The sequence below is a fragment of the Epinephelus moara genome, chromosome 12 (genome assembly GCF_006386435.1).
Source record: "Epinephelus moara isolate mb chromosome 12, YSFRI_EMoa_1.0, whole genome shotgun sequence".
NCBI lineage: Eukaryota > Metazoa > Chordata > Actinopteri > Perciformes > Serranidae > Epinephelus > Epinephelus moara.
Genome location: NC_065517.1, coordinates 31,911,685 through 31,925,729, shown reverse-complemented (window position 1 = coordinate 31,925,729; position 14,045 = coordinate 31,911,685). Strand labels below are relative to the sequence as shown.

At 42.3% G+C, this 14,045-nt stretch overlaps 1 protein-coding gene across 1 annotated transcript; it reads right to left on the bottom strand.

The window, feature by feature from the left end:
* Positions 1 to 5,719: 5,719 nt before the first annotated feature.
* LOC126398768 (alpha-N-acetylgalactosaminidase-like) lies at positions 5,720 to 13,664 on the bottom strand. Its single transcript, XM_050058346.1, has 9 exons — positions 13,427 to 13,664; positions 12,804 to 12,960; positions 12,061 to 12,201; positions 10,712 to 10,923; positions 10,535 to 10,629; positions 10,217 to 10,378; positions 9,868 to 10,065; positions 9,592 to 9,732; positions 5,720 to 7,840 (listed from the first exon to the last, which is right to left on the bottom strand). The coding sequence occupies exons 2-9, from the start codon at positions 12,956 to 12,958 to the stop codon at positions 7,640 to 7,642; spliced, it is 1,305 nt and encodes a 434-aa protein (XP_049914303.1). The 5' UTR covers positions 12,959 to 12,960; positions 13,427 to 13,664; the 3' UTR covers positions 5,720 to 7,639.
* Between the last annotated feature and the right edge of the window lie 381 nt (positions 13,665 to 14,045).

Sequence of the window (14,045 nt, the reverse complement as noted above, 5' to 3'; positions counted from 1 at the left end):
TAAAGAATTTCGATATTTTATCTCCATGGCCTAGAAAAGTTTGATCAATATTTGTGAACATGAGCTGCTCCCTGTCAGCGTCAGAAAACAGAGGAGGAAGTCTCCAACTTGTGATGTCATCGATTTTAAAGTCTGGAGCTGCAACATAGACAGAAAGGGAGACTGATTTTGTTGACCCAAAAAATGTTTGTTTAAGTCTTTAATATTATAGGGTCCTGAATTTTAACAGACAGTTACATTTTTTTTAGCAGATATATTTTAAATTTAGCTGACTTTCCTCACATTTAGCTAATTTTATTGCCATTCAAGACAGAAATACACGTACAATATATGTTTATATGTAAAAAAAAAAAAAAAAAAAAGCTAAATCTAAATGTTAAATGATAATAAATGTTGAATCTAAATATTGACTCTAATTCTAAATGTTACATGATAAAATAAATGTTGAATCGACTCTAATTCTAAATGTTACATGATAAAATAAATGTTGAATCTAAATATTGACTCTGAATCTAAATGTTCAATCTAAATATTAAATCAAATGTTAAATGTTGAAAATAAACGTTAACTCTAAAAATTAAATCTGAAAATTAAATCTGAATCTTAATGTTGAATCTAAATGTTAAATGATGAAAATAAATGTTGAATCTAAATATTGACTCTAAATCTAAATATTAAAAATAAATGTTAAATCTAAACATTTAATCTAAAAATTAAATGTAAATATTAAATCTAAATCTTAATGTTGAGTGTAAATGTAAAATGTTAAAAATAAATGTTGAATCTAAATATTCCCATCATTACAAGCATCCCAGGTCTCCTCTACATGTCTGGTGACAAAGGAGAATCATGTGAGGAAATTTAATGCTTTTTAATTGGAGGTTTAAACGGCAGCAGGAGTCAAAGAGAAAAGTTACTTTAACATAGGGGTTGCGATAACAGTGTATACCAGGGATCATAGAAGGATCACTTAACAGGCCGATCGGGCCCCGCTGGCCTTCACCTGCAAAATGTCCCTCAAACCAAAAAGGAAGCGACACAAAATAACTACAAAGTGACATAAAATGACCAAAAAAGTCTCAAAATATCTCAATGAGACACAGAACTAGTCTGTGTGTCTTGCCCCTGTGTTGCAGAGGTGGTGGGGCCTTTTTCATATCTGTGCCCAGGGGCCCACTCTCTCACAATACGCCCATGCTAGAGACACTCAACTTACTTTGCCAGGGGGTCACTTTTGCAAAACGACAAAAGGCCAGGGGCAAGGTAATACCCTTAAACATTAATGTATTAATAAGTGTATATAATAAATATATAATAAATGAATTGCCTGTTTTCATAGTTTTGACTTTTACTGTGTGCAGGGGTGTTTCTAGAATTTAAGGACATTCGGGGCTTAGCCCAGACCTCTTTTGGGAGTCCAGGTGATCCTCCTCTGGCACTTTTTTTTTTATAATAAAAGCTCGGTTTTATGCTTTTCTGTGCACTCTGTGAATTAGAGAGTGTTCGGCGGGCCACCCAGCACCCTATTACAGGCCTGATTTAACCCGCAGGCCATAAATTGCTGGTGTATAACCTTTGCGGTTTGGATCAGACTTTGGGATTGTGATGTTATAACTCCACGTCCAGACAGGCAGCACTGGGAGGGAGTGATGATGTCACGGAGATGAGGTGGAAGAGCTCAGTGCCAGTGTGTGTGTGTGCATGCAAGAAACCGTGCTGTGACCATGCTCAGACTCAAATGTATCTGCGTGGAAGATACATTTTAACGGCAGATTTTGTGACAATGTACAAACAGATACAAAGGCAGACACAAAGAGACACAGCTCAGTTACTTTCCTTTTTCTGTGGCAGCACCTCGATGGTTTTGAGCATGCGGCCTCCTTTAAGAACATGCATACATTCTGACCTATATATCCTGCATGCATCCGATCCACCCCCGTGCCCCCTTCCTGCAGCTTCGATTTTAGAGGCGCGAGGCACAGAGTGTGACTAGCAGCGTGACAGCAACGTGTGTGTTGGCCTCGAGAAGAGGGGGGCTCAACCCCAGATTTGAATCAGGGGTGCTGGTGTTGCTGTTGGGGGGAGGTGGATGGGGGGGGGGTACAAAGACTAGAGTGGCAACTGCGCCTCTCTGCAGCTGTGCGCCTACGTGAGCATCGGCAGGAACGCTCTCACTCCTCGCCTCACCCCCCCTCCCTTACTGGTTCTCTCAGTCTCTCTCATTTCTCACACTCCCCCTCTTCCTTTGCTCATTTACACCTTCTAATAGACTTTCGACAGCCCCCCCCTTTCTCCTTTTCCTCAATCAAAACTCCCTCACTTCTCTCCCACATCATGTTCCCAAGCGGCGGGGACCTTGACAGTGAGGGATGTGTCGTGTTCGTCCAGTCAACGGATATCTGAGACGATTGAAAGGGAAAGAAAGGAAGGCAAAGATAATCTTTCCCACACACACACACACACACACACAGCTGATCTGGCCTGAAATGACCTAGAAGGGATATATGTGCACGTGTGTGTGTGTTTCACAAAAGCAAGTTTACTCATGTCATACGTACGCACATGCAGCAGCGTGTATGCCAATGCACACACTCATGTGACCACTACAGTATCTTGAGACTGTGTGTAAACACGGGGCTTTAAGGCCAAGGTCAGAGGTGATAGTGTGCACAGGATTAAGCAGAAAGAGACTAAGGAGAAGGAGGAGGAGGAGAAAGTGGAGGAAAGAAGGAAGTAATTAAGCTGAGGCAGACTTAATACAATGAACTGATAGATGAAGGATAAAGGAGAGCAGAGCAATGAAGGACAGAATACAGACAGTTGAACGAGTCAGAATGGGAGAAGGTGATGCCAGAGGAGAGTAAATCATAACAGAGAGATAAAGACTGAGCCGAATCGGCTGACTGTCCTTGTGCTCTTCAGCAGGTGCATTTTTTGGCAGAGGATGGGAGTGGAAGGCCGTGTTGTCACGTCCATGCAGCCTGAAGAGCAGCGCTGACCTCTACTGGATAAACATGGTCGTGTGCATGTGTTCATGTCAGCTGAGCGCTTAGTTTCCTCTCTGTCTTTATGTTTTTTGTACATTTTGTGAATTATTCTGAGAGTTAAGGTTTTACTCAGTCTGCCTCCCAGAGCTCAAGCTGGCTGAAGAGAGGATGGGAGCTATGTGCCAGGATACTCCTCGCTTTCTTCCTTGTTTGTTCTGTAAAAAGTTCGGTCAAGGGATTTTGTGTCTTGCCAATGAATTTACTTGCCATTGTCCCATTCCTAGAGAGTTTATCCTTGGATGTAGAGTTAAGGTGACCATAGGCTACCAGACAGGAAGATGAAAAGTTAAAACACTCTCAACCATAGTTTGGTGCACTAATTCTAAAATCTGCTGACTAACACCGAGGCCAATGAGTTTCCTTTGAGCATCTCTTGAAAACACACTCAGTATTTCCAGAGGAGCTCACATGGGAGTCCAGAACTGTACCAAGGTATTTAAAATTTTCCACAGTTTCAGCACGTTGGCCATCGAGTGAAACCGATGCGAAACCAAGTTTGAAGGGCCTTAGTGTGGGCCAGATAGGCAGCTTCACCCGATGGGTCTGTTTGCTGTAAAAGGCCATGTCATCAGCATATTTAAACTGCTCAAAATAATTACGGGAACATCGAAATCCACACAAGATCTTGATGAACAAGATGATGAAGTTGAAAATCTTTACTGATGTACATTGTATATTTTGTTGAGAACAAAATGACGTAACAACAACACTGTCCTGCACCAGGAGGAACCCAGGGCCCACTGCACCAGCGCAAGGTCTGACAATCACTCTGAGGATTTTATCCCAGTACCTAACAGCAGTCAGGGTACCGCTGGCTATGACATTAAGGTCTGAGCGACCCTCCAAGGATATGCCTCCCCAGACCAACACTGACCCACCACCAACCTGGTCATGCTGGATGATGTTACAGGCAGCATAACATTCACCACGGCGTCTCCAGACTCTCACACCTGTCACATGTGCTCAGTGTGAACCTGCTCTCATCTGTGAAGAGAACGTGGACCTGCCAATCCTGGTGTTCTCTGGTGAATGATGGAGCTGCACGGTGCTGGGCTGTGAGCACAGGTCCCACTAGAAGACGTTGGACCCTCATGCCCCCCTCATGGAGTCTGTTTCTGACAGTGTGGTCAGAAACATGCACACCAGTAGCCTGCTGGAGGTCATTTTGTAGGGCTCTGGCAGTGCTCCTCCTGTTCCTCCTCACACAAAGGAGCAGATACCGGTCCTGCTGCTCACACTGAGCTCATCCGACATGCTGCCCCTGACACAGGCTCTCTGTAATAAAGTTATAAAGCAGTAATTGGCAAAGATTGTATTATAAGTCACGTAATACCCCAGTTTTATGCTGATAAATGATAAATGTGTCAGATAAAGAACAGAAACCACCATCAGCTGAAACTTTCTTAGCAACTGGGAAGTGAATACTTCAAGTGAATAACAGCCAATTTCCATTTTAGGAACAAATTAACTTGGAAAGTGTTTGGAAGCTGAAGTGAAACCATGTTAGTGGTGATGTGTGTGTGCCAAAACACAGCAGCCTTCTGCTGAACGTGCAGAATGTTCATATGTTTGTGTGAACTGTAGGAGCCCCAGCCGTGCCTAAACTAGACTCAACAGGATCCATCAGTGTTGGTGGGTTTTTAAGGTTAAGGCCACTTCTGTAATACGTGCATTTGGCTGTTGTAGGAGTCTTAAGGGACAGTTCACCCAAAAATCAAAAACACATATTTTTCCTCTTACCTGTAGTGCTGATTATCAGTCCAGATTGTTTCAGTGGAAGTTCTCGATCATAGGAGATATCGGCCGCCGAGATTTCTGCCGTCTCTCTGATATAAAGAACTAGATGGCACTCAGCTTGTGGTGCTCAAAGTGCCAAAAATACATACATTTGAAACACAAAAATCAGGACCTGGTTACCCAAGATAATCCGCAGACCTTGTTGTGAGCAGTTTCACGTAGGAACTATTTTCTTCCCACCAAACTACACCCACCAACTGCATAACCGCGCATAAGGAGGCGTGCATCTTCTGCCAGCTCACCTAACACCACTCAGCTGAGGAGGACACAACTGTTTACATCTCACAATGTTACAAGCACAAGCCTCTCATCCATGAGTAGATGCACACTTCCTTCTGTGCAGTCATACAGTTGGCAGGTGTAGTTTGACAGAAAGAAAATAGTTCCTCCATGAAACTGCTCACAACAAGGTCTGTGGATTATCTTGAGGAACCAGGTCATGATTTCTGGAAAGAGACATTGATGTTGAGTTTTTCAAATGTACTTTTTTTGGGCACTTTGAGCACCACAAGCTGAGTGCCATCTAGTTCCATTATATTGGAGAGAAGGCAGACACCTCTACAGCTGATATCTCCAACACTCAACTCACACCAAAACAATCTAGATTGTTAAATAGCACTACAGGTAAGAGGAAAAATATGTGTTTTTGATTTTGGGGCGAACTGTCCCTTTCACATAACATGCAGTTAACAGATGAGAGACGTTCTTGCAACAGTCCTCTGGCAGCACAGTGCTGCTCTATGAGATCATTTACTTTAAAAAGCCTGAAGAACAAAAGTGATCCAAGAACAACAGCTGTCGTCTGACGAGGTAACTCTACATCAAGATAAACACTGCTGCACCTAAATGATTCCAAACTAAATGAAACACAAACGTTTGCCTGATTGAAAAGCAAATGATTTATTTCAGCAAAGGCAAAAACACATCATTCACAGAATAATTTCTTATAAAAACTTTCATTTCTTAAACACACTAAAACGATTCTCAAGTAAAGGTGGAGTCAGCGATTCTGGAGGAAGATTGTTGATATTTTTAACACCCAAACAAATACACTATGGCAAATTTACCGTCCCTCTAACTCCCACTGCCTTTCTCTTTGTACATCCACAGCCTTTCCCTGCTCCACGCATGAGCATGAATGCCAGGTCCGAGCCACTTTGTTTGTCTCCCATTTACAGAGCCAGGGCTGTGTAGGAACATTAGAACTTTTTTTTCAGCTTACACAGACAGCTTGTGGACCGTGGAGGCCAAAACACACCGGCAGCGAACACCACACTTCAAAAAATACGCCCCTATTATTTTTAATGTACATCCCCACACCAGCAGAGGCTAGACACGCGTTGGCGCTCCTGTACGCACCACCCCACGTCACTTTACGCCACTGTCCTATTTAAAGCCTCGCTGCCTTCAGAATTAAATGCATTTTCCCCCCACTCGCTCTCTGCTTGTACAGCTCCTGTAGCAGCTCTTTTCTCAGCTCCTATGGCAGCTCCACTCCTCTCCTCACCATTGATGCATAATGAGAACTCTGTAGCTGTTGCTGTGTCTCGTGTGTGACAAAGAATGAGATGAGGAGAGGCTCATTGTTGAGGTCAACAAATATCCCGAGCTAAATGACCCACAATCCCGTCATTATAAAGACAATGGCCAAAAAGATATTGCCTGCCGAGTCATAGCTCTGGAGATCAGATCTTCAGGTGAGAAAAAGTTTAATTAGGGGCTGTCAACACATGATTTTAAGCTAATGCAGAGGTGGAGGAGGTACAGATCTGTCACTGAAAGAAGTCATAATTGGCATGGTCATCTGCTGACAAGTTGCAACACAACATGTCCAGTGTGTGCTAGGGGCGGTGCTGGTATGTCTTCAGCTTGAGAAGATATTCACTGAATTTGACAAAAAGTGTATTGGATAAGAATCGCTGACTGCACCTTTAACAAAGCATTTAAAGTAAACATTCAGAAAAACCAGCAGTGCAGAGGCCTTCATCATCATCCTTTGTGCTTTTTGGACCAGTTAAGGGTATACTACGCAGGATTTCACCAAGAAAAAAAAAGAAAAAAGTATAGACTCATACAGAAGTAATCCCTCCCAATCATCACTTATGACCCACTAGAAGTGTGTGTGGGGTATTTATCTGCAGAGCCTCTTCCCTTTTGCCTGTAATTCTTTTTTACTTTCTTCTTGTTTTGCTGTGTGCAGGGTGTTCGCGCAGGTGATTTTAGGATTAAAAAACGTAGCAACCAGGTACCAGAGCGTAAGCAGCACGCATCCAAGAGGAAGCTACAAAAATCATGTACACAATGCTGTGTGAAAAGCTCTGGGTGACTTTCACTTTTAGTTTTGCTGTTTACAAACAGTAGCGGACAGTTCCTGCATTGTATACCTTTAACACACACACACTACCCTGCTTTCTTAAAATGTGGCACAAATCATTGCTCTCCTTACTGTAACATGAAGTGTGTTTTGTTTTGGATGCTTAAACTTGATCATATTGATGCTGTGAGTGCAGAATTTGAGCGAAGGATCACTTAAAAAAATGGAATAGTGAATCTAGATGCAAAACAGCTGTCCCTGAGCTTTAAGTGATTTATCCTTGTAATTCACAGGGCCATCACTTTAACACGACACAATTTACAGCTATTAAATGGCACTTTGTGGTAAAATAGAGAAATAAGTTTAAGCACCAAACGATGTTCGTGTGCACTCTGTCATTTAAAACTTTATCAAGAGCCGCTGCACTGAGGCAGCAACAGTGATGTCATTATTAGATGATAAAGTTCAATCAGTCAAGCCATCAGAGGAAAACACGAGGGGCGGCGTTTACATCGTCATCGTAGCCGAATCCCTGGAGTCTGCCATCTTTATAGAACCGGCGGAGGTTGAGTTTGGCAGGCGCAGACACGTACCACATGACCACACCTGTGGGGTTCACTGACACCACAAAGTCAGTGGAGTCTTTCAGCACCATGGTCTTGTCAGTGAAGACGTTGTAGATCTGAGGAAGTGTAAAAGAAAATAAGTGAGATGTTCACCTGCGATATTTATGTGTATTTAGTTAGCAAACTCCACTGCAGTCAAAAGTGATGTGGGCACCATTTAAAGATTTAGTGGGAGGATAGTCAGAGACAGAGGTGGAAATGGAGAATGCTACTGGAAAGCATGAGGATGAGTCAGAGCCTGGGTTAGGGTGAAACTTGAGGCATATGCAATTGTATCATCTGCATAAACATGGATGTTGAAGTTAGGGGTGGGTGATATATCGATTACACTCTACGTACTGCGGCTTGTTCCACACGGGTTGTATTAAATGATTATATCACAATTATCGAGTCTTAATTGTCACATCATTTTTTTAAGCCACCGACATGAGACTCGCTTTCCCTCTCAAAAACACAAAAACAGGACTCAAATATGATACCTCACACACTTCCCTACCCATCTATACCACTCTCTCCTGACCGACAGTGTGTCAGCAGGTGAGGTGTGTGTTTGTGTATCTTCAGGGCTCCAGACCGCAACCACTAAGTCATTTTTTGCGACCATGGAGCACCAGTGCAGCTTGCAAATATTCTTAATACATGAACTGGAGAGCTGTTAGGTTGTTTTCAGCTCACAGAAAATAAATCTTCACGTTCCTCACGTTTAATGGCTCTACTGTAATGGTTTAACTTTATTAAGTTAAATAAAGTAAATTAAGTTAAGAGTATGTTAATTTGCTTTATTATGACATAACTTTATTTTACTTTATTACGACGCTTTAACTTTATTTCAGCAGTGCTTTATTTATTTTTAATTATAACACTACTTTGTTGCCATTGCCCCCCTCTCTCTCTCTTTTTTTCCTTCTCTTGCTTTCCTTCTTCTCTCCTTTTGTCTTCCTGTTCCCCAACTATTTGGTTTTATTATTATTATTGATTTATTTTTTATTAAATAAGTGACTTACTTCTCTTATATGGGGAAGAGCTTATTTAAGCTATAAAAGAAAGGCGATTGTCTACCTGATCATTGCTTACCTTATTTTTGTTTTTTGTTGTTGTTTGTTTTATGACCTCTATAGTCATATTGCATCAGGTTAATTTTTGCACCAATTTATTTTTACAATTCCTTTTCAATTCTGTATTTATTTTTTTGTATTATTATTATTATTTATTTATTTATTTTTATGTTGTATTGAGTACTAGTGTGTGTGTAGGTACGTCTACAAAAAATGATGGAAAACTCAATGAAAATATTTGAATAATTACACTGTTCAATTTATTTTAACAATACTTTAACTTCATCATAACTGTACTTTATTTAACTTTATTGTAACCGTCGTTTAATTAGTAGTATTTTAGTAGTCTACAGTAGTTTTAAGGAAATTTCTGAATATCAAGATTTATACTAAGTAACACGATACAGCCTAAAAATATTGCAATATTACTGATAGGCCGTATCACCCAGCCCTAGTTAAAGTGCTGATTAAGAAGAACAATGTTATTTATGTATATGTAAAAAGTAATGGACCAAGAACAGGCCCCTGGGAAAACCCCATTACTGATGGTAGGACAGTTTGACTCCTCTGGCTGCAGTAAACTAAGAAGTGATTCAAGTGTGACATGATCTTTGAAGACAGAAGTGGCTGGATGAGTGGGTTCAACAGACAAGGGATGATGTAGATACTGACTGAGGAGACAGGAGTATACCAGAGATGATACACTGCCTGCTTTAATCTCTGTTTGGAAAACATTTAAAGACCTTAAATACCTTGTAGCTGCCGGTGGTGTAGTTGAGTTTTTTGAGGTTAGTCTGGTAGCGGTACGGCATGTCGGTACGACGACTGAAGAACACCAGAGCACTGTCATTTTTTGACAGGGGGCGCCAGAACACCTGAATGCCACTCTTCTCCTGCCAGACAGAAATGGATGAGAAAATGTGAACAATGACACAAAGGATGAGAGGACACAAATATATGTCAACAACAGAGGGTAGAAAATTAATTTATGCATCTTAATGTGCAAGATTCATGCACAAGTGCGTCACCTTCACAAGGCGCCTTCCTTGGATGCCCAGAGGGTCCTGGTTGATGGTGATGGCCATCTTGTTCTGCAGGATATTGCGAGCCCCGCTGCTGATGGTGCGCAGGTCATTGGACATGAAAAGAGGAGCAGCCATGATCGCCCACAGAGCCATCTGACTCCGAGACTGGTCCATGCTGAGGCCAAAGTCGCCAATGATCAGCTGTGGAGGTCAAAATCACACAATACAGGAAGATGAAACAAGATTTCATGTCTGTAACACAGGGACTTTCCTCTTGATCATGTACCACTGGCGCTTTTAACCTTACTGATAATGTGAATATAATGTCGCTTATCATGTAAGATGAACAGACCATATCAGGGTCGTTCCACCTTCCAGGTCCGGCTGCAGGTATCAGGACGTCCTGGTTCTCAAAGAACCAGTCGATAATGTTCAGGACACTGTCCCAAGAGTCCTGGATGTCGCCATAGTTACGCCACAGGTTGCAGATCTGGCCCAGCTGAGTGTAGTTTACCTAAAAACATAAACGAGTTTCACAAAAGAGGCAAAAATATTAAGTATTAGAACACAGTCCTCACAACAGAGTCTACTTCCACTGACATGAAGTATGTAAACTGTTGGTGTAAAGCTTCAGGTAGATGATATAACCTTTGACACATCCTGGTCTTACCTTAGGAGGCAGGCCACCCTGGTAGGCAGGCCAGCTGCAGGAGTATCCAATGGGACGGCCGGTAGCATTCAAAGCCTTTGACATGAGAGGGTAACCTGTTAAAAGAAGAAGAAGAGTTAAATCAAGTCAGCAGCCTCTCAATAACCACAAAGTAAAAATCACATCCTCCCTTCTTACCCTGCGCTTGCTCTGTGGCGTTTGAATAACAGCCGTCAAATTTAAACATGTCCACCTCCCACTCTGCGAAGGTCTGAGCGTCTATCTCGATCTTGTCCAGTGGCGTGCCCGGGTAGCCCCCACAGGTGTGTGTGCCCATGTCCCCGTAGATCCCCAGCTTCAGCCCCCTGTCATGCAGGTAGCGTGCCAGTTTCGGGATGCCTCCTGGGAACCTGAGGAAGAGTGAGGGGAGAAAAGAGTTTTTCACAGAGCGACGTCCTTGCTTGTGAAACAACTGAGCCTGTTGAGGATATCTCTTTCATACCTTTCATACCCAGTCATCATGCTTTAATCTGTTACCAGTTCCAGGAGTTTTTTTTAACCTTCTACAACTTTCTCAAGGCCGAAACACACAAGCTGCAAACACCACTATTATTTTCAATATACAACCCCACACTGCCAGCAGCTTGAGGCGAGTCGGTGCTTCTGGATGTGCCGTCACATGGCACTTTACATCACTGTCCTATTTCCAACCGCGTCACCTCCGAAATTAAATGCATTTTTCCCCCTCTCACTCTCTGCTTGTACATGCCAGCTCCTGTAGCTCCTTCTTCTCTGCTCCTGTGTCAGCTCGACTCCTCTAAAGAGAACTCTACTGCTGTCTTGTGTGGGACAAAGGCTGGACGAGGAAAGACTCATTGTTGAAGTCAACAAATATCCCGAGCTAAACAACCCACGATCCCCTCATCATAAAGACAATGGCCAAAAAGATATTTCCAGGCGAGTTGTCGCTCTGGAGATCGGCTCTTAAGTGAGAAATCAAGTTTGATGAGGGGCCTCCACATGATTTTAAGCTAACGCAGATGTAGAAGAGGTATAGGTCTTTCAGTGAGTAGTGATAACTTGGCGTGGTTGTCTGCTGACGAGCCGCAGCGCAACATGTCCAGTGTTTGGTGGGAACGGCATTTGACACAAATGATGCTACTATAATGTATAAAATCTCACTAAAAAACTTTGGGAATAGTCTCTACTGATACAGTTCACTGTATGTTTGCAAAGCTCTAAATCTTTAGAGCCTCCAGATGTGTATTTAAGATAATATCTATGGTGTGATTTATTGTTTTCACTACCAAATTCCAGCTGTCTTTATCATACTGCTGATGCTGCATAACACATTAGACACACCACACGGAGAAACTACTGACTCCTAATGTTTTCTGTCATATGACTGTCACACTGTCATCACCTTGTTTAACTGCTTTATTGACTCAGAGGTTTACAGATTAATGTTTGCTCTGAGGAACAACAGCCTCTGTGTGGTTGTGTGTCCGTCTCTGTGAGCAAACAGCACATACTGTATACACCACTACCTCTTAGGGTCGGCCTGCAGACGTCCCTTCTCGTCTCTCTGCATGGACGACCAGCAGTCGTCTATGTTCACGTACACGTAGCCGAGTTCCCTCCAGCCGTCCTCTGCGAGTCTGTCGGCCATGTCGATGAACAGATTCTCACTGGAGGAGAAGACAGAAAGGTCTCGATTAGGGTTGTTACTGTTTTCAAGGTATACTGTGATATTAAAATTGTACATTTGCTTTTCTGCGATATTGAAAAAAACACAACTGGACAAAAACATCTTAACTTTGTTTTAGTTATTTCCAAAAGGTAGACTTTTACACATACTTTCATTAAAAAATGGCTTCAAATTTCAAATATACACTTCCCGGCCACTTTATTAGGTACACCTGTTCAACTGCTTGTTAACGCAAATAGCTAATCAGCCAATCACGTGGCAGCAACTCACTGTATTTAGGCATGTAGACATGATCAACACCACAGCCTGCCTGAGTATTGTAGGATGTCTGCAGTTCATTAACATACCTCACATTACTCATGAAACATTTACCTGATTGGCTTCATTTCAATATCAGATCTCACAGTAAGCAAACCTGATTCAGACCCTGAACTTAGTGTGTGTACTTAATCTTAATAATTCTTAATCCTAATATCTCAAACAGCAAAGTCCACTTAAATACGAGACCATTCTTTTAAATAGCACCTGCTTAAAAAGAAGTTTTGGTGCGATCACAGTGTTCATATTCATGCTGCTTCTTACCTGATGCAGTTCTTGGGGTCGTGTTCACAGTCGATGTCACAGCGGAATCGCTCCCACGCCAACCAGCCCATGGGAGGCGTCCTCATCACTCCATTGTCCAGGCCCAAGGTGGCCACACAGAGCGCTGATGCAAACAGAAGCCCCGTCAGATGCATTCCTGCAGAGACACAAACCATTCAGGTAAAGTTAAATCTGTGTGCTGGGTGACACCAGGTTACTGTCAGTGTGTGTGTGCACTCTGTGTGCCAAATGACAGGCATCTCTCACACACATACACACACCTGAGTGTCACCTGACTGGGTGTGACGGTGGCAGCAACAACCTGCCAGGTGACTTCTACCAACAGACAGTATGAAGACAGAGTGAATCCAAACCAGCACTTACTACAGGATATTAAGTTATTACAACATGGCAGATATAAATAAATATGCTTATTAACATCATTAACATCTCATTTGACTGTAAAATGTATAGTTGATACCTGTGTGGCACCAAACTGTAGTTTTCTAACGCAGTAGCTAAAAAGTGACGTAATAGATGATTCATCTTTTAGGGGATGCACAGACAATATCTGTTGGCATGCACGTGCTTAATAAACATTGTAAAAAGATAAAGGTACTTACTGAAATCCAGTGAGCTGTTCACAGCTCTGAGGCGGAAGACGGAGGAGGATGCACTCTACTCTCCTCAACTCTTCTTCTTCCTCCTCTTCTACCTCTTCTTCCTCTTCTTCCTCTTCTTCTCTCTCTCACCTTCACAGACACCCTGTGCTAAACAGACTCTTTAACTGAGTGTAAAGAAATAAACTGATCCGCTCGCTCCTCTCGACTCCAATTGAAAGGAAGCGACAGTCACGTGACAGCAGCACAGTCAGCTGACTGCAGAGCAGGAAGTCGGAGGGGAAAGACCCGGGCCGCGTCCCAATATTAATATCTTTTACCCTCTCTCCTCGGTTCCTTCCCTTCAATGTGTCCTTTCCCTACTTTGTAAATCAATTTCTTTGACAGGAATCAGTGACATCTACATCTGCGTTCATTATGGTCGTAAAACTATAAGTTGCTGTGTCACTTTATGATTAAGGCATCATGTATGACATGTTTATGAGCTTTATGACGTCATTAATGGTTAATAAATCATTTACTACAGCTTTATAGAGTAATTCTGATAAGCCATTCATAAAAATCCACCTCCAGCATGTCACTGAGACATTAGTTATAAACTTATAAGCCTTAATAATAATAA

Bases quoted from the DNA above. Each gene is read 5' to 3' on its own strand.
- LOC126398768 (XM_050058346.1), bottom strand. From the start codon at position 12,958: ATGCATCTGACGGGGCTTCTGTTTGCATCAGCGCTCTGTGTGGCCACC. The intron at 12,202-12,803 runs GTAAGAAGCAGC...CTTCTCCTCCAG, and splicing joins GACCCCAAGAACTGCATCAG to TGAGAATCTGTTCATCGACA. The intron at 7,841-9,591 runs GTATTTAAGGTC...ACACTTCCTCAG, and splicing joins ACACCACCGGCAGCTACAAG to ATCTACAACGTCTTCACTGA.